The 24893-nt window shown below is 44.1% G+C and overlaps 1 protein-coding gene and 1 long non-coding RNA gene across 4 annotated transcripts in view; one reads left to right on the forward strand and one right to left on the reverse strand.

The window, feature by feature from the left end:
- LOC128329507 (uncharacterized) overlaps nucleotides 1–20573 on the forward strand; it is a 49264-nt gene extending 28691 nt beyond the window's left edge. Inside the window, exons 2-3 of the long non-coding RNA XR_008309688.1 lie at nucleotides 15905–15992; nucleotides 20267–20573. This is a non-coding gene — a long non-coding RNA (uncharacterized LOC128329507). The remainder of the gene's footprint in view (nucleotides 1–15904; nucleotides 15993–20266) is intronic.
- Nucleotides 1–24893, reverse strand: part of LY75 (lymphocyte antigen 75) — a 126792-nt gene that overhangs the window by 54502 nt on the left and 47397 nt on the right. The window contains exons 5-16 of one of the 3 annotated variants that reach the window (XM_053260658.1): nucleotides 24767–24877; nucleotides 21064–21207; nucleotides 14799–14987; nucleotides 14117–14274; nucleotides 10965–11075; nucleotides 9851–9939; nucleotides 9473–9645; nucleotides 9154–9350; nucleotides 7962–8104; nucleotides 3502–3583; nucleotides 1656–1727; nucleotides 612–729 (exon numbers count right to left, since the gene is read on the reverse strand). In XM_053260658.1, the coding sequence (XP_053116633.1) occupies nucleotides 612–729; nucleotides 1656–1727; nucleotides 3502–3583; nucleotides 7962–8104; nucleotides 9154–9350; nucleotides 9473–9645; nucleotides 9851–9939; nucleotides 10965–11075; nucleotides 14117–14274; nucleotides 14799–14987; nucleotides 21064–21207; nucleotides 24767–24877 (1587 nt within the window). The other 2 variants (XM_053260677.1, XM_053260668.1) reach the window with 2 other exon arrangements.

Genomic DNA, 24893 nt, shown 5'->3' on the forward strand with positions numbered 1-24893 from the left:
TCTCCCCGGCCGGGCAAGGGCCCTAAGGTCTCTCAGCCGCCCGGCTTCGGCAGCGGCTCTGCCGCCACCTCGGCCGGCTTTCCCCGCTGCCTCCTCTCCCCACCCGGCTTTGGTGGCGCGGCGCGGCCTCGGCCATGGCTCCGCCGCCGTCTCAGCTGCGCCTCGGCCAGTGTTCCCCGCCACTGCTTACCCGGCTTCTTCAGGGCGGCCGCTTCTGGCCACCCAAGATGGTCGCCGGGTCCTGCCGTTCGTTTGTCCCTTGCTCTGTTCTAGGCATGCGCTGCGCGCATGCCCAGAACAGGCCAGGGAGGCACGCACGCTTGGTGTCTGTCCACGGACGGACACCAAGCGTTTTATTAGAAAGGATGGAGAAATTCAAAAATTGATTTAAGCATCATTTGTTTAAATTTTTTTTTAAGGGCCTCATTCATTGATTATAGGGACCCCAGTCTGAAAAACAAAATAAAATGTTCAGAGATTTCATGTTTCAAGGTCAGCGAAATCTGGACCAATACTTAATGACAGCACAGAAAGAAATGTATGTAAAGGCATTTCCAATGAAACATAAAGCAACATAGTAGAAAACTAAATAGTTTGTGACCAGTGCTTACCCTTAGCAATCTGGCACACCCATTCAAGTTTTGTACCACAATGGAAAGGTTTTATGTAGAAATCTTCTTCTCTTTCTCCAAGATAGTAAAAGGCTGCTCGCCTCATTGTTCTGAGAGTCTAAACAACAACAAGATAAAAACAAAAATATGTAGATGGATACCAGCAACAAATAAGTCAAGTATTAACAAAGGGCACTCTCTCATGTTGGACATTTCAATGGATAAAAAGCATAGCTAATTGTTGGACTATGTATTAGGGAAAAATAATGGTGTGGGCAGCTCTAATTGGAGCTCCCTGCTAACTGGGCAAAGAGGCACCTTTTAAAGTGGTGAAGCTCTTCTATTTAGTAAGGGGAGAGCAACTGTCCCTATCCAACCCCAGCTTAGCATCCCTGCAGTAGCTGCTGGTGGTGTCTACTCTGTGTTTCTTTTATACTGTAAGCCCATTTTGGGACAGGGAATCTATAATCTATCTATCCATCTATGGAAATTGCTTTGAGAACTTCTGTTGAAAAGTGGTATATAAATTGCAGTAGTAGGATTCAGAAGTAAACAGCAGAAAGGGAGAAAGAGGGGAACAGTTAAACATGCCCTCCCTTCTCTACTGAAAACTACCCTCTCCAGAAGCTGCTTTTCACTACAAGAAACAATCAGCTGTAAACAGCGTTTTGACAGAGGCATTTATATAATATTTCTCAAAGCAGTAAACTAATTACACACAGAAATGTACGTTCTTGTCAATCCAATGCAATGACTCAAATGCAAAAAAATTACAAAACATGACTTGATTCTGGAGTCAAATTGTAACTGACAGATAAGTGTACTGTCGCATTTCCATGGTAGTAAAACATATTCGGATAATTCACTGAATTCACCATTCACATTACTAGTAAACTAGCAATTTCATAAGGTATCTCTCACAAACTGGCAGCAATGGTTTTAAATTGTACATCTCAACTGACTTAACTTTTAAAAACAGCACAAAGTACTTCAACATATTATAATTCTATTTCACAGTTAATTAACAACAGCGTTACAATGAACCTTCATAGCTGCACAGTCTCTAGTAGCATAGTCATCTTCTTGAAACTCTGGGGGCATAACAACAGTGGACACCTACAGAAAAGAGAAGAGAAGCAGAGCTGCAAATTATTATGGAATTGCATTTTAATGAATATGCATCACTATAGCTCAGTGACAGAGCACATGCTTTACATTCAGAAGAGCCCACAGTTAATCCCTGGAATCTTTTAGATAATGAGCTCTTTTGAGACAGGGAGCTATCTTATCTATTTATTAAGGTTGTTCTCACAACCGGCCAAAGCTGGGTAGAAGTGGGAAAACCAGGGTAGAGAGGCTCGTGTGGAACCACAAGACCTACTCTGACCTAGCTGATGCAGAGCAGGGCTACTCCACATTTATACCTTGGTCTTTACCAAGGTTAGTGGTGATATGCCACATCTTACCTTAACAGCTCCAATCAGTCTGTGTTTGAGGCTGTTCTCAGCAGCTCCTGGCAGCAGCTCACTCTTCACTATTGGGTTGAATGCAGAGCAGCCAGGAAACCAGAACTGCTGCACTGACGTGGGCAGCCTCTCTGTTGCTCACACAATGCACTGTGGGATACTGGAGGACTTCTTGCTCCAGATCCCTGCTGTGGATATCTCTACTACGCTGACCGTGTGGGCATGCATCGGGGAGGGGGGGGGGAAGCACAGGAAAGCCCTCACTCATGTGGGGGAAGGTTAGGTTGTGTTCTGCCTTCCACCCAGCCCTCCCCAGCTGTGACGGTTTCAGTTGTGGGAATGACCACATTTTTTTTTTTAATGTAAACCACTTGGGGAAGTTTTCTTGAAAAGCAGTATGTAACATTCAGTCATAATTGTAATCTTCAGGGAATCTTCAGACTGGACTGGAAAAGACCATAGTCTGAAATCCCAGAGAGCCGCTGCCAGTGAATATAAACAATACAGGGCTAGGTGTGGAGCAGTGGCCTGGCTCAATATAAGGCAGCTTCACAATAACAAATGGTGATTTGTTCTAAACCATGAACTGAAGGGGCCAATTTCACATGTTCCACTGTAGCCACAATGAAGAGACATAACCCTAAACCATCACTGGTTTAGAGACATAATCCGAAATCATAACTAACCTCTGAAGAGACATAACCCTAAACCATTATTAACCTCTGGTTTAGCATTACTAGCATGTGCTTTAGGATTCTGAGCATTAGGGGAGGAAATTAACCAGCAATTGAGGTTTGCTCTAAACCAAGAATGGAAGCTATTTTCCTCCCTGTTTGCACGAAAGGGTGGAGGTAGCATGTGGCCTTGAGGCTCATGCTATTAACACTAAACCATTGTTTAATCATGATTTAGTGTTATGACTGAACCCACTCAGTAGCTGCAGTACTCTAATGGGTCCTCTTGTATAATTTAAAGATCTAGAAGGGGGGGAAAGCAGCACAATTCACCAGTTGCTGCAATCAGTAGATATGTGCTTTAGCGGAGTGCACCAAAACTTGGTCTTTTGTCCTTATTGACAGAGGCCTAAATTCAGTGCAGTGTTAGAGGGTGGAGCAGGAGCTGCATCCTCACAACAAGGGCTTCTCCAAGCTCCACTGAAGGCTTGTTGAGCAGCAAAGCATGTGCACAGGGGGATGGGGGAGCAATTTTTGCTGCTTTCCCTGCCCTCTAAAAATGCTCTTTGACTTCCAGGAATATGCCCCTGAGGGTCCTTGAATAATACATTTAGATTGACATTCTTCAAAGTATTTCCCTTCCACTCTTCAAGTGTTTCGTTCGTTCATTCATTCATTCATTCATTCATTCATATCTCTCTCAAATAGGATTGATGTGAGGTTTTGTTGTTGATGTTGATTTTAACTTACAGGGTTATTGTCACTCCACTGCCATGATCCTAGAGAGTCTGGATTCCTCTTATTTAGTCCAATCCACACCCATCGGTCATCACTGGAAGTAAATAAATAAATACACTTCAATGCAAGTGAATTTTCCAGCATAGATACATCATAGTTAATACTTTATCATATGATAATTTTATGAGATAATAGCTCTGTGCAGACCTTGACATTTTATGTATGGTAAATGATGGCACAGTGGCAAAATGACGTAATTATTAAGCCAGAGGTTGCCAGTTCGAATCACCACTGGTATGTTTCCCAGAGTATGGGAAACACCTATATCGGGCAGCAGTGATATAGGAAGATGCTAAAAGGCATCATCTAATACTGTGCGGGATGAGACAATGGTAAACCCCTCCTGTATGCTACCAAAGTCAACCACAAGGCTCTGTGGTCACCAGAAGTCAAAATTGACTCGATGGCACACTTTAATGAATAAGTATGGTGCAGTCCTGCTAAGCCTCTTATTGTGCCTGAATGTGTAGAGCCCCAAATTTACAGGCCCTCTACATGTGGACCTGTACACTGCAATAGTGGTATAAAGGCAGCATGGACTGTACCTATATGATCTGGGCTCTGTGCATGCAGGCCTCTATGCAAATGTTAAATTTGAAGTACAAACAGCTGGCAAGAGCAAAGATATGCTATGCAGAATATATATAGCTATTCCAATATCCCAACATATCCACTGTGCATACAGACTGAACATCTGCAAAAGAATAATACATTTTCATATCTGAATTCTAAATGTTTTTACTTTGAGCAGGCATCTACAAATGACAGAAGAAGTGCCCCCAGTCCTCTGGCAAGCAGGACACTCAGTTCCACACAGATCTCCTCACCAGAGGTCTCATTTCCACTGTCATTCTTGAGACCTGCCCCCCTCCCCCCCGGTTCCATCTGTACCGAGACCGAACCCCACCGCCAGTCCATGAATTTTTTTAAAAATTAAAAGAAGATTTTTTTTTTACCTCTAGCCCCTTCGGGGGGCTTCCTAAAGGCCATGTGTGTCTCCATGAAGGTTCCCCCAGCCCCTGTTGGCCTCGGTAATCACCACCCTGGCCTGGTTTACCGCCAGAGTATTTCAGCACAGCGGCCATTTTACCTGCTGCCGCGCATGTGCAAATGGTCTCTGTGAGGCCTGGCATGGCCCAGGGCCTCACAGAGGCCATTTGCGCATGCGCAGTGGCCATTTAAAAAAAAAAACTGAACCAGGGGGGTCGAAGGGGGGAAGGCCGAATTGGTCCAGTGAGATTCAAGTGCAGTTCTCACTCGAACCGAACCGGGCCAGCTAGTTCTGTGCACACCCCTACCCATGTGTACATGTGAACCCTTGCCATCACCCTGGTATGGCCACCCCGCTGTCTGGGGGTGGCTGGAGAGTGGAGGCTCCCCTCTCCCATCAATCCCCATGCTGGCAGATCTGCATACACTGCCAGGACAGACCAGGACCCAGGAGTTTTGAATGGGTTGAAATGTCCGTTCTGGTGTCTATCCATTTCTCTCCTCCGTGCATGTGTCTGGGTAAGGACAAAGTTGGCATCTAGATGGCCTTTGGGTGCATGAAGGTCTGCACAGGGGAAGAGAGTGGAAAGGTTTAAGGGTGATCTGTGTGCTTTTTTTCCTTTTTAACAAAGAAAGAGTGGAGAAGTGGGGTCCAGCCACTTCCCTGGGAGTGCGGTGGGGTGACAACCCTGGTTTACTCATGAGCAAGGCCAGAGAGGTAAGAATTGCTCCAGTTTTTGGAGCAATACTTCCTCTGTGACGTGGGTGGCTACCAAACATACATGGACTACACCCGCTCAGCCATGGGTGTTCCAAGTAGAGCTGTGCTGCTGTGTATGGGGAAGCAGTGGGCAGGCATATCTCAGAGACTCCTTTCCTGATCCGGGGGACGGTTGCTAAGGTGCCTTGGGAACTCCTGCCTGGCCATCTACACCTGTGCAAAGGTGCACCCCCACCTGTGGCCACTACAGTCTATCCTGATGCCCAGGGCTGGGGGAGAAAAGTGCCCTCCCGTGATTCCCCGCACCCGCTTATCTGCATACAGCACACATATGGAGCTGACCCATGATATTTAAATGTATGGTCCCATGGGCCCACTCCATGGCCGTGCACATGGCCAGGCTATGGCACATCAGGTGTGAGGATCTCATCTGGGGTGTGTGCAAGGCTTCAGAGGGATTCATGGGGAGGGAGGTAGTGGAGAATATTTTCTACTTTTTAACTGAGTAAGTTGGGGGCCCCATTACAGCAGGGGCCCTTTGGGTTCATTGGTGGTTAAGTAGGTGGCTCAACTCATGAGCTTGCAGTCCACAGGTGGGGATCATCCACAACTGACACAGCAAATGCAGCCTTATCCCTGTAGACTGGCCCTCTTGAAAGAGTGGGAGCCCACTGGGCAACAAGCTGCTTGCAGCAGGTTTGTGATGGATCTGCCTGGACTGCTCTACTGCCCCTCCACCCATGACATCTTCCCTGGTCATGGTAGACAGACACACCAGCATCCTTTGGCCTCCCGCATCTGCATACCCCATGCTAGCAAATGTGAATTTCCCTTTCCCCTCCCTCAGAGAAAGTGGAATTAACCCCCACCCACTGGGCCCCCAAACTACTGGGGAAATCATGGTTGTGTGGTGCTTTTGGGGTACAGGGCTACTTGGGAGGGGAAGCAGTGCCATGGCTGGCAGTAGAAGGGTTGGCATTGCAGAGCATTTAAAGGGCTTTCAATTCCTTTTCCCTGCCAAGGGCAGGTGGAGCTCTCTGAAAATGCATGATCGCGCTTGGCATACGTCCTTTGAGATCATGGCCAATCGTGGCTGCCCTGCTGACCCACTGATGCTTTGCCTACCATCTGGCCATAGAGCTTTCTGGGATGGGCCTTGGAGGCCGAGCAGACGGGAGGGGCTACCCTCTCCTGCAACTGGGGTACTGGAACCCTGGTCAGGTTTAACTGTAGTTAGCCATTATGTCTGAATGCAGCCAATGTGTTCTGGACTGTTAAACCAGTTTCCAGTGATGCCTGAATTGGAAAACTAAAACTCAGTCCTACCAAACAGGCTTGCAAACCAGGATCAAACTGTGGTTTCATAATTGTGGGGATCACTTAAACTGCAGTTTCTCAGTTCAAGCAAAATGGGAAAGTATGGTTTTAAAAACCAGGAAACTTTGGATTCAGCTAGATGTATAAAGGAGTGAGGACATATAGGCATACATAGCTCAGTCGTGATTCAACAAACCACAGATGGTTGGATTGTCTGAACCAGGCCTTACTGTCTGCTAAACCACAGCAATCAATTTCATAGGACCTGTAGTAATTCAACAACAGTGCAATTGTGATTATAATTGTACTTAATTATTATTATTACCCACAAACACAGAAAGGAGTCACAGGCCCAAATTAAAAATACTTCTTTAGGCACATGTAAGAGCTTGGGCATGCCCAGTAGGATTTTTGACTTTTTAAAAACATTAGAACTTCAGACCTCCATGTCATATAACAATCGATTTTTGGAAGTTCCCTCAATTTCAACAGAAGTTTGACATGAGGCATAGTGGACTGTTGTTTAAGTAGCATGAGCTAAGAGCTCACATGGGCATGTGGAATTAGCCATGCAGTCCTTTAGATCTTGGTCATAGATCTGCTCAAAAATGTAAATTAGTATTTTAGGTATGATTAATCAGTACTGGTCAGATTAGTTCCTATGTTGATTAAAAGCAGCTTGAAGATGTGGGTAAAAATCTCAAAATACTGGAACGGCTTAGTCTTGATAATTGGTTGAAGTGCTCCTTTTATTGAGGTTGTGCACACAACCTAGAACTGCCACTGGGGGGAGGGTTGGTGGGGAGGCAGGCTCCTGCCTCCCCACACATGACCTCCTTCCCCATTTAGCTCTGCTGCTCGCTGTGGCACGAGTGGTGCCTCAGTCAGTGGAAAAGCAGGGAGCTGGGGGAGGACGTTATCTGGCATATTATCACATTCTCTTAACCCTCAGTGCCAGGGTTCAGGGTTTGCTCATGCCCTTAACCCTGGCTAAAGGTTCGGGTAAAAAGTTGGGTGATGCTGGGCGGGAGTGGTTAGGTTAGGCTGCTTGCACGAATAGCCTTAGTATGTTTTCTGAAATTTATGAAGAGGCATATTATTGTAAGAAATTGTAGTTTAATGAAATGGATATGAGGAAGTCCACAGAAGGCATATTGGATCAATTTTTCTCCCCTTTCCCCACTGGCTTAGAGGGGGAGAATTCTTCACACACTCTAAGCTGAAGTACAGAATATGACTTAAGATTGCTTTTTTGGCTGACAGGTGTTTTAAAAACTCCGGACAATTTTTCACCAACCCTAACAGCATTATTGACATGAGCATATGAAGGAAGATGTGGACATCAAAGCATTTCACCGGAATTTTGGCATTCCAAGAATATTACCTGATGATATCTCTCAGTATATCGTGGAGGTCCTTCATTTCCATTATGTGGCTAAAACTCGGAAGATGTCCTCCAAGAGCCTCACAGAATCTCTCTGCTTCTTCCCAGGTTCTGGTTCTGAGCACTCTTTCCTTATGGAAGAACTTAATAAGAAAACAAAATCACAATTCCATTCTATATCAGTTTGGTTTTTTTGTGCTGAAGATATGCTTATTATTCCAAAGTCCACCCAATCTGGTTATATAAAAGCACATTCAATTTTCTCTATTTTTATCTGGCCCAATATTTTGGCCCAAGACAGCATCTAATATTTTGTTAAGATATGAAAAAACTTCTCTCTCTTTCCCTCTCTCTGTCTTTTTCTCTCATACATACACAGACATTTATTATTATTTTTATTATTATTATTACATTTATACCCCACTCTTCCTCCAAGGAGCCCAGAGCGATGTACTACATACTTAAGTTTCTCTTTCACAACAACCCTGTGAAGTAGGCTAGGCTGAGAAAGAAGTGACTGGCCCAGAGTCACCCAGCTAATATCGTGGCTGAATGGGGATTTGAACTCAGGTCTCCCTGGTCCTAGTCCAGCACTCTAACCACTATACCACACTAGCTCATATTTTGTTGTTGCAATACAGATAGTTCAGTCATGGAAATAAATCATATATAAATAAAAACTATGACCCGTTGGAAATAATCAAGCCATGTGATTGCAATGCAATATTTCACCAAGGGAAACGTTTTTTTGTTTTTTGTTTTAAAGAGGGAAATCATGTCAAGGTATTTGGAGAGATGCTAGGACATATCCTCAATATAGTGGATGGGTTTTCATGTTAAAACAAAAAGCTCCCAGTCACTGAGCTGCATGTGCTCCTGTGGGGCATGTCCTGAGAACTCAGATATTTTTGTCAATCCTGTATTGGTGCTGCAAACCCCGGACATTTAATCAGGACAGACCAGCTGAGTTCAGAACTAAGATGAAGCATCACGGTTAAATGGTGGAAGTTTGCAGCACTGATCTGTTATCAGTAAAAAATTCTGGGTTTTCACGACATGCTCTGTGGGAGTGCACGCAGCCCAGTGGCTGGGATTTTCTGGTAGCTGGGGTTTCTTTTATTGTCAGAACCCACCCTATGTGGTGTTGTGTGTGTTCTCAAGGAATTAGAACATTTGAGGAATGATATACTACCTTGTAACATGAAAGACTTGATCCATTGTGCCACCCAAGAGGACAAGGGTCAGTGACCTTAGGCAGTACTTTTGATTTTTTTTGAGGCCCAATGTATTTCTTGCAAATAGAATAAGCTGTAAATGTTTTGCAATCCTTGACCTCCCACTTTCCAAGGTGTCTTCCACCTGACATAGCCACACATCCTCCACGAAATGCTAGAATAACAAACAAATAAATCCAAGTTTTAACCACATATATGATTTTTCAGAAACAGAAGATGGTTCATGGATGCATCATGAAATAAGTACTAAGCACTTCACTCATTTCTAGGTGTTACCTGGATGAAGATTATTCCAGTTAGTGTATGTCAGCATTTCATTCTTCCCATTTGTACTTCCCCAGCTATATTCTCCTGAAGAGGTGGTATCTAGCAAGCCAGTCCAGAAAAACTTTTCTTCTTCAATTCTGTAATGCTTTCTAATCAAACTGTTTATGAATTCTTGCTCAAATCTGTAAAGGCAAGGTTACAGAATTGAAGGGCAGCTGTCTTTATCACATGCATGAATACATCTAACTAGTCTGAAAGGCAACAGGGAGTATTGTACTTCATAAGGATAGCAGAACTTAATTTTTAAATTAAGGAATACCACTTACGCAGCAAATGAGCCTTCCCTGGCACACCAATTGTCTGTTTTATCCATTCAAATTACAATACCTGTTTGTTATAGTGAGGTTGCAATGGCTTCCAAATGATACTTCAGTCTTCTCAACTTTGTAACAAAAATCTCCATGCCTCTTCCATTCCTAGTTGAGAGAATGACACACTGTACTCAAAAGGTAGAGCCAGTAGGCATCATATGATTGGTCTATATTACATATTTGCAGATGCAGAATGGTGATCTTAAAAATTATTTCTACACATTGATGGGTCACAATTTGGATATGAAACTTTACAAGCACTATTTCAGCTTCTATATTTTGTATTTATTGTTACTGAATCTGTAATTACAAATGGCAAATATGTTGGTTAGACATTTTTTTAAACTTTATTTTAATAAATTTACAATGTTGAACAACATTAATCAAAACAGAAACAGCAAAACATAAAACCTCAAAACCCCGCATCACCAATCCATCAAAATCCTAATATTGTCTAAAGTAGAAAACAACCATAATTATCCTGATTAGTGTAAGGAATAAAATCTGACCAAGTAACGTAAAAAGCATTATTTTTAACCTGGTTTGAACAAGATTGAATAATGTGGGGGTAGCTTTCCTGAGATCACAATATGCCATAAATTCTTATACCAGATGTCCAATGTCATGGTTTGATTTTTCCCAATATTTGGCTATAGATAATCCAGCAGCAGTTACCATAAACACAATTAATATTTTTGATGTTAAATCTGAATATATCCCTGATTTACTAGTGCCAACTGGAGGCATAAATCTATTTTCTGGTTTGTAATCATACTCATCTCTGTGAACACCTCTATCCAAAAGGATAAGAACCTAGAACAGATCCACCAATGATGATGATAGGTTCATTTTGCACAACCACTTCAGCAAAGTGAAGAACAGTCTTTTTGGATGTATGCTTTTTAAACTGGGATCAGATAACATCCAAAGAAACCTTTAAGCAAGTTCTCCTTAATTTGGGCCAAAGAGGAAGCAATGGGCTTCCATTTCCATATGTAAAAGATGTATCCATGTACAATGCAGGGAACCCAAATTATCCCCTATAGTTACAGTATATGTTGGTTAGACAGGAAGCAAAATATTTTTCATAACCTCCAAGACTGGTCTAAAACAGAATGCTATCACTTTACCTCATCTGAAGGACAATCTTTATCAGATTTTGTTTCATTCAAAACCTTTCCTTTTTTCATGCACACATATTTAAGTTTCTCTTCACAAGGTAGAACGCTCCATCGGCCCAACTGTAAGCAAAAGGAAAAGAAAATATATTTCCAGAAATCACCAAGTCTAATTTTTTTTATTTGGAATTTTATTTAAAGCACCTTGTTTACACTGTAATAGGGATGTGCAAACAGGTTCAAATTCGAACCGGTTCAGTTTGAAGGTTTGAACTTGGACCAAACAGGGCATTGCATTGGCAATGCCAGTCTGAGTTTGAACCAATCAAGCCAGGTTTGGTTCGAGCCTGTTTGAAGGTACTAGAGGCCATTTTAGATGTTGTCCTCCATTTTGTGTGACTTGTGTTGCTTGATTTCATTGGCTGAACTCTTGCTTCCCTGATTGGCCAGATGAATCTGGCTCTCTGGTAGGCTCTGCGCTGTGCCAGTCCTTAAGAACTGGCACCCTTTTGGCCAGGGGGGAAGGCAAAGATGGGGGTTCCCAAAGGAGGGAGTTTCAAATCCTATTTAAAGCCAAGTCTCTGGCCTAGCAAAATCACTCAGGCTGTTGTTCCTTGGCTTCCTTCTGGTCTGCTGCAGCTACTGCTGATGTGGTGAGAATCTACTTGGCAGACTGCTGTGATTTTGTTCCCAGTCCTCCCTACTGTCTGTTTTTCTCTCCCCTGCTTTAAACCTTTCCCCTCTGGTGTGACTGTATTTGTGTTTGTTCTGCTGCTTTTATTCCCCCCACCCCCGAGTGAGTGAGTATCTGTCTCTCTCCTTCCCACCCCTCTACTCTGGGCCAGGGGGGTACAGGCCCTTTGGCTTGAGGCCTCTCTCTGGCCCATTTCCCTAACTAAGTCCCCACTTTCCCCCACCTTTTTTGCTTTTGGTGGCTGCTGCTTTTGAATCTGTTGGCTGAGTTGAGATAGACAGATAGAGTCCTCCTCAGCCTGGTGGGGTCAGGAGAGGGAGGGGACCTCCGGTGCTCCCTCTGGCTCTAGTGTGTCTTACACTGCATTTCGGCACAGGTGGGGTGTCTTGCATGTGGAGACCTTGGATGTCAAGCACACCAAGGAGGAGGTGGCAGCTGTACTGGGCCACCAAACAGAGCAGTGGATAGGCGGGTTGCCACACCTCTCCCGGGGCTTCACCGTGACAGACAATGGCTCCAACATAACGGCAGTGGTAGAGTCAGTGTTGGAGTGTGTGAACATCCTCTGCATGGCAGACACACTCCATCTGACTGTCAGGGATGCGCTTGGCCTCAAGGAGCCAAAGATGTCCAGGGAACATGGCCACCCCATGGTAGGTGCTGTTGCTGCCATGGCTGCGTTTGTCCCGCAAGACTGCAGCCCATTTCCACCGGAGTGACATGTCCAGGCGCCTGCTTCGTGATCGGCAGCGTGTCCATGGGCTTCCACAACATCTTATCCCCACAGATGTAGATTCCCAGTGGAACTCCACCTTCCTCCTGTTCCAGCGCTTGCTGGAGCAGAAGGTGACCCTTGACGACCTGGCGAGGAATGAGTCCTTGGGCACATGCGACCTATCCAATGAGGAGTGGAAGCTCATGTTTGAGATGGAGTCAGCACTCGAGCCCTTCCTGTTTGCCATGAAGAGCTTGTGTGGTGACACCACTCCTCTGAGCCAGGCCCTGCGGTGACACCACTCCTCTGAGCCAGGCCCTCTCCTCCTGGAGTAGCTGATGGGTGAACTCCAGACTTTGCTGACCACGCCAGAGGGGTGTGCTCTGCCTGGAAGGCTGAGAGCCGGGGTTGTCGACAGGCTGGTCGATGAGTTGGGTGTCAGGGAGCAGTGTGTCCTGGCTTGTCTCTGTGATTTGACCATCAAGGACAATGTAGTTTGTGCAGATGACTTGCCCAGGTGGAGGGGCCTCCTGGTCGATAGAATTAGGGAAGAGAAGGTCACTAGGACCGGCAGAGACCAGGAGGGTGGTGAGATCTTCATAGGGATTCATTGAGAGAACTCATACAACCACCAAGAATCCAATTTGTGTTTGGACTTGCTGTGTATGAGTTCTCTCAATTAATCCCTATGAAGATATATGTGTATATCTATACACATATATACAGACCAGAGTAGCTACTCTGATAGACTTGTTAAAAGCCTGTAAACCACCCAGAGAACTTGCGTTTTGGGCGGTATATACATGTATTAAACAAACAAACAGCAATTGAAAAAAATTCTTGGGAAAACAAACCATGAACCCCACTGACTTGGGGCTGCCTGGGGGAACTTGTGGTACAACCCACTGTGCCCCCAGACCCACTTTGGGGAGCCCTGGCACCCCCCAAAGGAGGAGAATGGGGCTCTCTCTCATATCCCCATTATTCCTTAGGTGAGAAATGCAAAAATTGGAAAAACCTTCAAAAATTCATTAAAAATTGTAAGAGTGTCCGATTGCTTTGTGGTTCAGTGGGTTGTTGGCACCCATAGGTTCCTACCTCCCACCCTGGTTTTGTTCCCCTAGGTGCTCTACATAGGGAGTAATGGGCTGGTTCAAGTCCCCATTATATTGTACCCTACGTAGAACCTTTTAGAACCGGTTCAAATTTGAACTGAACCGGGCGGGGGGGATTTGAGCAAAACCAAACCTACCCACCTTGGTTCAAAGCTGGTTCAAATTCAAACCAAACAGGCCAAACCGGTTTTGTGCACATCCCTACACTGTAATACAGACACTAACAGGTTGACATGGATGCTAAGCTTTTACTATTCCCTGTTCCTTTATTAAGGATCCCCCCCCACCTCACCTGTATACAAGTGCCATTACAAAAAGGCTAACTCTTGCTGCCTATGTGACTTGGCATCTATATTTCATGTGCTATAGATTACAAAAATCCATTGTGTTTGACCACAGCATTAAAAGTCTGGAGATTTATGACTTTCTCTGTTACTACAATTAATTACAGTTTGGAAAACTTTCAAGTTTCTATCTTGTCTAGACTAGAAGTTCATTAGAATTGATCCTTCTCATCCTCCTTTACATATAAGAATAAACTATTAATAAAATAATACATCTGTTTTGTGACCGGAGGAAGTAAGATGTATTTGGGGCAGTAAATTATAAAGCTAACCAAAATGATACAGAAGTTCCTTACCTCTCCTGAATAGGCTACACAATTAGGGGTGCTGTTGGTGGGAATTTTTGGTTCATTCTGAGCCCAGTAAGTGAACACAACTTTGGAACCGTCTGACCACTCAAAGAGGGCTGGAGTATCCATATTAAAGAAACCCATCCATATTTTGTCTCTCATTTCTATATGCAACAGTAGAAATAAGTGATTGACAAAACTATACAGGTAACCAAACAAGATACCAGAAGTGTAGCTGTGTAATCTAACAAGTTCGTCTTTTCATTACACATTAAGATATTCTAAAATGCCTCATAATTATGGTGAGATAAAAAGGATGTGGCTAGCACACTGCATTTTATCCCAGGCTAGATCATGAATTTATTATTACTGAACTGTTTTATTTATTTTTATGAAATTGTTAAACTTGAATTGAACACATTTCCACTGAGACAGAGGCCCTTAGGGAGAATGCTCCAGAAGGAGAGTGCTTCAGAAGAAGGGCCCGCTTGCTCCACCAAAGAACATTGTGTGCATAATGGAGGCAAATGGAGCAATGGGGACAGTCCCACTGCGTCTCCATAGCTGCTGCTTACGAATCTGCTTTGTTTCTCAGGATGTCAGCCAGGGATCTATAGAAAATGTTCATTGCATCATTTAGCCTAGGTAGAAGAAAAGTACCCTTATGCCCATGCTTAGTCAAACTTACCATTATGAAGTTTTGTAACAACTAACTCAACATCCGCTAAGGAATGTATGCTGATTAAGTCAGTATTGTTTGCTTGGCATAATTTCTTCGCATCTTCCCAGGAAGCAGTCTCGTTCCATAGACTATAGCAAAATCCATTGTGAGGAAACCAGCCAGAATCACACAGGGTCTCCACATAGGTTTGACCACCTGAGAATAAAGAAAATGTGTGAATCATTTGCCAGGTATTTTACAACCCTGGGGGTGTGTGAGCAGGAAGGACATGGATAAAAATACAAATTTCTTTTTAAAAGGCAAAAAAGGCAACTAGAATATTGTGAAATCCTTAAACAGATAAAAACAGGTCGCTTACCTGTAATGGGTGATCTTGTAGTGATCTGGTAACATTCACAAAAAGTGGGTTCTGTGCCTGCATGGAACACTCCAGGCAAAATTTGTTAGCTCCTCGGGGTGCCAACCAACCACCACGGCACATGCCCTGTGCTTGCCCATATCGGCAGTTTGGTGCCTTATAGTTCAGTTTCTGGATGGCCGCTCCAATGCAGCCTTTCTTTTTAAGTGACTTGGAACATATTTTTAATAGACTTGGAACATATTGCTTGCAGTATTTGTTGCGGGAATGGATGGGAGGGTTTTATGAATGTTACCAGATCACTACCAGATCACCTGTTATAGGTAAGCAACTTGTTTATCTGGTTCGTGATCCAGTAACATCCATACAAAGTGAGTGACTCACAAGCTACGTCACTCCCAGAGGAGGAAGTATACAGCTATTGCAAAACACGCTTGAGTACACCCCTCCCAAAATTAGCTGCCGCTACTGAGCGAAGGTCCACTGCATAATGCTTTACAAATATCTCTTCCGATGCCCACGTAGCAGCCATGCAAATATCTTTGAACTTAATTCCTGACAAGTGTGCTGCCGAGGAGGCATACGCCCTCGTAGAGTGGGCTTTTACTGCATTAGGTGGATCTACCTTCTGTATCTTGTAGGCCAGATAGACAGCCTCCTCTTAACTAATGAGAGATCCATTGTCTAGAGACTGGATTTTCTCCATCTTTCAGTGTATAAGTGACTAACAGCCTTTTGGTTTTTCTAATTGCAGACTCCTCTGCAAATAGAACAGAAGAGCATGTCGTACATCTAGGCTATGCACTGCTCTTTCCAGTGGCAAGCCAGGACCATGAAAAAAGGTAGGTAGAACATCATCCTGATTCATGTGGAAGTCAGAAACTATCTTTGTTCTGAATTCCGGGTCCAATCGCATCACTACTTAGTTATTGTGAAACTTTTTGTATGGCTCATCAATACGCAAAGCGGCAAGCTTGCTCACTCTTTTTGCCGTAGTAATGGCAATAAATATACTGTCTTAAGTGTAACCATTTTAAGTTTAGCTGTTGCCATAGGTTTAAATGGCCCTTCTGTCAGAGTCAATAGGACCAGAGAAAGTCTTCGTACTGGTGGGTACAGACTGTTCACCCTCCTTAAAAACCTTTTACTATTGGGGTGACTGAACATAGTCATCCCATCACAACTTCCGTGGAAGGAGGAAATGGAAGTCAAATGAACCCTCAGCGAGGTGTTTGCCAGGCCACTTCCCTTCAAGGTCGTCAGGTAACATACAGTGTTGCCTTATGGAGGCATCCTTGGCCTTGAAGCTGTGCGTCTTAGCATACTCTCCGAATCATTTCCATTTCACACTGTAGCTTTTTCTCGTGGACACCTTTCTATTGTTTAGCAAAATGTTGTCCAAAAGTTTATCTGCAAATGTTAGCCTTAGCGTTTGCAGGTCTGAATGTAGCAGATGTCCTTGCTCCTAGGTGAGCAGATTCATTGTTTGCTTTAACTGTACATGTACCCCTGCTGATAGTCTGAGTACTCGTTGAAACCACGGTTGCCTTGGCCACCACAGGGTGATTAATATGCAACAGGAGATGTCTTGTAGAATCTTTGCCACCACCCTGTTGAGCAGTGGGTACAGAGGGAACAAATAGAATAAGCTGTGCATCCACTGGAACTGGAATGCATCCCCCTTCGATTGCTATCCTAGACCCGTTCTTGAGCACAATTGACTGCATTTGGCATTGTAGTTTGTTGTAAAAAAGGTCTACCATGGGTTGTCCCCAGGACTGGAACAGACCTTTTAGGCAGCTTTTGTTTTGTCTCCTACTCGTGTTGTTGGAGGAACACTTGAGACTGACTCAAGGCATCTGCTAGGGTATTGTTTATTCCCTTTATGTCCCCTGCTAACTGGGCAAAGAGGCACCTTTTACTGTGGTGATTCTCTTTATTTAGCAGGGGGAGAGTAACTGGCCCTATCCACCCCCAGCACAGTACTTCCAGTGACTGTTGCTGGTGTGTGTCTTATGTTTCTTTTTAGAATGTGAGCCCTTTGGGGACAGGGAGCCATCTTATTTGTTATTTCTCTTTGTAAACCGCCCTGAGCCATTTTTGGAAGGGCGGTATAGAAATCGAATTATTTATTATTATTATTAGTATTAGTATTAGTATTAGTATTGCCACCAGATGTATATTCCATGTATGCACCAGTTCCATGTCTGCTGGCTTAAATTGCAGAGGAAATGGGACACCATGCCCCCTTGTTTGTTCACATATGCTATAGCAGTTGTTTTGTCCATCTGCAGTTGGATTGTTTTCCACAGCAGATGTTTTGGAAATGATTTTAGTGCTTGAAAAGCTACCAGTAGCTCTAGAAAATTTATATGCAAATCTCTCTGAGTGGTGCTCCAGTAAGTAAGTATACCGGTTGACCCACATTTGACTTTTTCATAAAAACTATGCAGAGGGTTATCCAGATCACTAACTTTCTGTTTCCAATCCAAACCAAGCACCTCAGCTATTTCTACAATTTGGAGATGATAGGACTTCATTTCCTCTGTTGGGGAAATAGATGGTTCCGTTGGGACATCATCCTTTGTGACCAAATTGTGACCTGTCGATACTGATTCATAGTCATCCCCTGAGTACACTGGCTACACAGGATGAGCCCCAGACTTGCTAGCGGAACCTACACTCTTATCAGTTCCTGAGCCTGCAGTGACTTGCATCAATGTTTTAACTGGCGCTTGAGTATTTCCAGTGCACACTTTCCTGTTTCATGTTCCAAACACGTCTATGCAGACATAGACCTTTTTGCTGGTTTGGGTACCAACAACGGCTAGGATGCTTACACACCAGCATCCTAACTGACATAGATTGGTCTCATATTTTGTGTAGTGACAGGTACGGTAACCCGAACGGCAGCACCTTGAATCAATACTCTTGGAAGAGTAATTTGAGTAGCAATTTGTCTTCTAGGAGCCTCCACAAACCTAGGGAGAGTCATCTGTGTTGCTGTCTGGACCAGATCCATACGCCTTCTAGCTGCCTTCCATGCCCTAAATTCCGCATAGTCAGCTGGGTGTATAGGGGTGGAATTTGTAGTCGCATCACCCCATCCACCAACAGGCAATAATCTTGTCACAGAAAGCCCAGATTGCAAGGGGGTAAATGAAAGTGTTTTGGGGGGCACTTCCATTAACTCTTCATCCTCCACATTGAGACTATGGCTTAGGAAACCCTGAAAAGTCGATCCCAAGGTTGTATGTCATTCAGCTCCAGCATGGAGAGGATGTTCTGTGCTGCCTCGGGGTTGAAAAGTGCCCTAGCATCGACATTGAACATCACCAGAGAACAGTCTCTCTGCTATAACATCGAGGTCATCGGTGTGCGGCCCCTCCACTCCAACATCGACACTGGGGTTCTTAGCATCGATGGGGATTCGTGTGGGGTAGGTGCAGGCAAACAAAAAAGCTGCTCGACGCTGAGGTGCTGATGTTGACATTGTAGCTTCCATTACTCTTTCTGGCATTGATTTCGATGGCAATGGATGTGATAGGCATTGTAAACCAGACGGAGAGGGAGTCGCAGTGCTTGGCACTGACAAACGCTTTCCCCTCCATTCACTCTTCTCCCTGTGCTTTTCATGTTTCTTTTTAGATTGTGAGCCCTTTGAGGACAGGGATCCATCTTATTTATTTATTCTCTATGTAAACTGCTTTGGAACCTTTTGTTGAAAAGTGGTATATAAATATTTGTTGTTGTTGTCTTTGGAGGAGGAGAGTCAGAGTCATCCTCTCACCTGTGCTTCCTATCCTTGTCATGATGGCAAGAAGTGCACCCCTTAAGGAACTCTAGACGCCTTAAAGGGAGAGTCCTTCAATGTTGACAGTCCTGGCATAGAGGATTTGAACTGCATTTGGATTGCAGTTCCTGATGCCAACTTCAAAGTTGCGATCACCCCCTCTGGAGATGTGGAAGCACCCTTTGGAGTTAGGGCTTCCTCCAATAATGCTACCCTTAAGTACGCAGTTCTATTTTTTAAAGTTTGTTTCGAGAAAGAGCTACAGACAGACCACATGGCTGTGTTATGTCCTTCCCCCAAACTTAGTAGACAGCAGTTGTGACCTTCCATAGAGGGGATTTTCCCCCTACAACCAGTAAACCTCTTGAAGGTGGTCTTTCCCCTAGGTGTAGGGCTTGAAAATGACATTCCAAAATTGAAAACTTTACCAGTCCGAAGTCATACACTTTAAATCGCTTTGCTAAGGTACCAGTGTCTGTTACACAAAGAATAACCTTTTCCCAGTCCAAGTCATACACAATAAGTGTAACTGGCCCCATCCACTCCCAGCATAGTACTTCCAGTGACTGTTGCTGATGTCTATCTTGTGTTTCTTTTTAGATTGTGAGCCCTTTGGGGACAGGGATCCATCTTATTTATTATTTCTCTGTGGAAACCGACGTGAGCCATTTTTGGAAGGGCAGTATAGAAATAAAATAAATAAAATAAAATAAAATAAGAAGTTACAATTGATTTCCAAAGGATAGTCTGATAACAAGTCCAGTCACAGTCAAGAGTCAAAAATGTTAAATTTAGCCACTAAAATCTTTCTGAGGAGCCAAGAACTAACAAAGAACCGAACACATTGGCAGTCAGAAAGGAACTGAACTATAAGGCGCCAAACCACCGATATGGGTAAGTGTGAGGCACGCACAGTGGCAGCTGGTTAGCAACATGAGGAGCTAACGAATTTTGCCCAAAGTGTTATGCACAGGTGTAGAACCCACTTTTTATGGATATTACCAGATCACAAACCAGATCTGCAGAGATCTGGTAGTTACTAGTCATGGAATAGCAGTAAAAGGTCACTCAGATTGATTTGTGGATAACATCTGTGCTGATTTGCAAGCCTCTGGCCCCCTGTATAAAGCCATAATATGGTTGTGAAGATGTTTCCCCTTCAACTCTTTCTTTACAAAGGAAAACAGTTCATCAGTTCATTTTTAAGAGATTATAGGTTTGCACCAAGTTAAGATTTCATTTTAAACCAAGTTATTTTTTAAAGAAATAAACTGGGATAAATCTGAAACTGAATTTAATTTTTTTTTTAATCTCTCATTTTAGAAACCCAGAACCCAACCATTTTTACGGTCCAGCCCTTGATTCTCTTGGTGTCTCAAGTCGGTGACCGAGGCTGGTAGGAATGCCATGCAGGCTGGAACCCACGGGCTTTGAAGATTCAGGCACAGTGGATGGATGCAGCTCATCTCTGAAGACCTCATCCTCACCCCATGCTGATGTATCTTAATTTCATTTTCACACATGAAGTTTAAATGGTTGTTTTTCTTTTTGCATTTCTGGCATATCTTATTTTCAATGTTAAATCCAACACTGGCAAGAATCTACATTCATTAAAAAATACCTCTTTTCAGTTTTCTGTCTAATATTACCATAAACCGCAGTCCCATTCCAAAAGGCATTCGTACAGCATGATTCTATCCACATTTACTCAGAAATCCCTCTTGGACTTGCTCCCAAAAAAGTGCCCAAGGAATGTTTTCTGGGAGGGGACTGTCACTGAACAAAGTGGGACTTATTTATGAATAGATCTGATTAGGATGCCACTGTTAGCATCAGTTGTGAACATGCCCTCAGACACCTTTGATGTTACAACCAAAGAAAATAACTGTATCTATTTCTATGAACATCTTTCCTTTTGATTAATACTCCTTTCTCCCACCTTTTACATGACATTATAATATACTTGAAGCACTGGCCCAGGAGCCATTTCCCCTTTGCTTGAAGAAGATATTGATTACTTAATCATGATAGATAACTGTAACAGCAGCTGCAAATATTAGGCACATTTTACTATGAATCTACCTGCCAGAAGCCAAATCTTCAAAGCAACTCTGATTTACCTGGAATCTCTGATTTGGTATTGTTGAATTGTTTCTTGCAGACATAAGGAAGTACAGTCTCACAGGGATAACTCTTCCACTGGCCTGTGTCAGCAGTCATAGCCACACAACCAAAACCATAGAGTGGAGAATCATCTTGCATCTCTGAAGAAGAATAAATACCAATACTTAGAATACTAAGATACCATTACACTTCCTGGGTTGCCCCATTTCTCCAAGTGGTGAGAAGTTTCAGGGGCTTGCAGCATGCCATGGGTTCTGATCGCCCTTGGATTGAGAGTCACTGAAGACTAATGGTGTCTTTGTAATGTTTGGGGTTTTTTTAGACAAATGGACTGGTTGAGCCTTGGATGTATGTTGGGAAGATAACATTTTCTTAGAAGTCAGCAGCAGATTTAATCAGCAATGCCAAACTCTGCATCCTGAAATACTGCAACTTTCTGCCTTGGCTATCCCATTCCAAGAAAAAAAAAAATCCTTCTTTCTCACCTAGAAGCTGCTGCCTCTATTTCTTTCACTGACTTCACACACAACTCTAGGGAAGGAGGGGGGAGGGGAATCAAGTAATCCCACACCTTCCCATTAATCTCTAAAGGAAAGGAAATTTATGTGACTCTCACATTTCCCACAGGCATCCTTCACATTCACATACATGGGGATGGGAGACATTTAGGAACATTCAGAGAGACATTAACAATAATTAATTTACTGTTAAATTAATTTAACAGACACTGCCCTGACAGAGTGGGAAGGGCATCAATGAGGGCACGCAAGTGCTCTGTCCTTATCCAGGGATGGTAGGAAGCCAAAAACAGAAGTGCTGTAGGGCAATTTGAGGGCGGGCTGTGAGGCACTACTGCTGAGGCTGTGTCAAGGCAGGATTGGGCTAGAAGGCCTGATGAAATATCACTGCGCTCATGCGAGAACATGAAGGGTTCTTGTAAGGCTGCTAACACAGTGCAGAGCTCTTTAGTGCATACCTTCCAAGGAAGAAGTTGGGTTTGCAGCAATGGGTGGTGCTCCTGGAGAGGAGACAAGCCAGTGGGAAGAAACTTGGAAGAGGATGAAAGGGGTGTCTGAGAATCTCTTCCTCTCCATAACTGCGGTGCTGAGGCAAAGAGGGCTAGGCTGATAGTACCAGTAGGGTTACTTTGTAAGGTAATGTCATTGACAAACGTGACATTCCAAGAATTTTCAAGGCTGCTTACAACCTCTCAAAATAACAACATTAGAAAGTCTCTAAAACAATCTTTAAACAATAAAAGCAGCAGCTAAGCAGTAAAAGCAACAATAACATTCTCCGGCTTCAGCAGGGACTTTTACACACATAGGCTTTACTGCTACTGACTGACTCTCACCCAAAAGGAGATGAAGATCACAAACTGGGATTTTTAAAAGCAAGCATGAAGCCAGTAGAGAGAAGAATGTGTGTGCAATGTATGTGAATTGAGAAAAACAGTGGGGAAAAGAGGGAGAGATCATGAGAAAGGGGCTGGGGTGGAGGCTGGGGGAAGCAAGGTATGCAATGGTGAATGGAAGAGAGGGAAGGAGGGAAAGTAGGTTGAAGAAGGGACGAGCAAGTAAAGAGGGATCCAGCCAGGCACAACAAGAAAGGGGGGGGGAGGGAGGACATGACAGAGGCAGGCAGCAGTTCAGTGGAGTGGGGTTGTTAAACACTGGGATCGTGAAGGCTGAGTTTGCACTCCCAGGCCCCAATCAAGACAAGACATGTACAGTCTTGGATGAACTAGGCCAGTTTTATTCATTTATATAACACAAATCCTGCAACAAGGCATGACAATTCAGTGTGGTTACCCCAACTAAGGAAGAGACGTCTCATAAGGAGGATCGCCCAACCCCGAGCGATAGACTGGGTATTAGTTCCGCCCGGACGGAATCTGAACATCGTAACAGCCATGGGGTGAAACCCCGCTGAGGGGAGGTAAGGCAGCCCCACGCCCCACCCACCCAGACCACAAAACTCTAGGTGTTGGGTGATGGCCTGCCTCTGAGTAGGGGTGGATCCCAGCCCAAGGGGCACAAAACCTGCAAGGGCTGTTCCTCGGCTTGCCTACTCACCTTAAATGGTCCTCCAGTCAAACATCAATTAATACACTTAAACCAACCTACACTCGGCAAGTGACCAAACAAAAGGTTACAAACCTAAATCAGTTTCAGTGAAAAGTAGGTGAAAAAAGGCCACACCAAGGCCAATCAGGTGTGACCCAAAAAATTCCTACCTAGCCCCGAACAGCGACCAGACTTCCCTCACTGAAATGGGTGGGAGGGAGGGCTGCTCAGTCCAAGCAACTGAGAAGGAGCTCTATGGAGCCAGTGCTCCTAGCATCTGATTGGCTGGCCCATGTCACGTGATGAACTCCAACATGGCAGCCTCCATGTTTGCCTCAAGGGTGGCGAGAGCACAACCCCACCCCCCGCAGTCGCATGAGAGCAGAAGGGAGCAGCAAATCCATTCAATAGGGGGCTAAAACTGCGGAATAAATGATTTTTTAAAAGTCTTGCATCAAAATAAAACTGGGCAAATCAGTTGATGGGGATTTTTTTTTAAAGCTGCTTGTCTCTCCTGCAATGTTTTCTCGAGTTTTTCTCATCTGTGCGCAAAGATGAGTTTTGTTCTGGGTGGCAGTATCGAGGCAGTGTGTGTGCACATGCATTCAGAGTGGGGCCTTCCTGATTCAATCTGGACGATACCTAAAATTAGCTAAGCAAACATCAAAAAACATGTGTGCATGTGCACATGCAAAAGCCCTGTGTGTGTGTGTGTGTGTGTGTGTGTGTGTGTGTGTGTGTGTGTATAGCCTGCCATTAATACTGATGAGAAGGGGGGGTGCACCGATTTATAAGTTGCTTGCAGGGGACTGCCAGAAACCCTAGCACGGGCCTTCCAGCAAGGCCATCAGGGACACCATTTCAGGTGGCACAGAGAGCTTCTGGGGGAAGTGGACATCTGCGAAAATCCTCCCCCTGTGTGCAAGCCCTCATGTTGCTGAAGTGGTACTGCAGCCACTCCATGCGTGCTTCCTCTGCTTGCATGCACACAGCTTTAGTCAGGAGGTCAACCAGTGTCGTCATAACAGAGACAAACAGGACTGTGCCCTGGGATTGGCTCCTGGATGCTCAAACAGGATGGTATTGCGGCTAAATGGTGCCCTCAAAGCCTACAGTTCAGTATTATTATGCTTTCAGCAGAAACAGAGTTCTAGATAAGGTACTAGAGATAGACTGTTGGGAGCCCCAGTATGAGTCGGTAGTCACACCAGCACTGTGACAAGTTTATAGACAAAGATCAAAGCGCAACTCTAGTAGCATCAGAAAATACACTAAAATCCCGGGATGATGATGATGATGATGATGATGATTTTGGTGGGGGAAGGTCTTAGCCTGGCATCTAGACCTCACTGAGAGAAGTTTAGGGATAGCATTCCAGCACTGAGGCACCACCACAGAAAATAGCATCTTTCCACTTACCTCACTTCTAAAGGCAGGAGTACCTGGAAAGGGCTTCCCATGACAATTACACCAAACAGGCAGTCTTATCTACATAAGGCAGACAGCCCTTTATTGGACCATTATTGTTTCTTCTCACTTTTATAAAAACAGCTTTAAAACAGTAAGCTCCATAGGATCTAAACAATGCTCTAGATCTTCAAAAATAGCTTAATAAGATAGATAATGCACTTACCTGGATCCCAGTTCAGGAAATTCAACGGTGTATGATCTGACCACTGCCATCCTCCAGAAATATCTCGTTGATTTAATCCAATCCAAAACATCTCTGCAATGTCATCTCTAGCTACAAAGTTGGAAAA

Source organism: Hemicordylus capensis, chromosome 1 (assembly GCF_027244095.1).
Source record: "Hemicordylus capensis ecotype Gifberg chromosome 1, rHemCap1.1.pri, whole genome shotgun sequence".
Lineage (NCBI taxonomy): Eukaryota > Metazoa > Chordata > Lepidosauria > Squamata > Cordylidae > Hemicordylus > Hemicordylus capensis.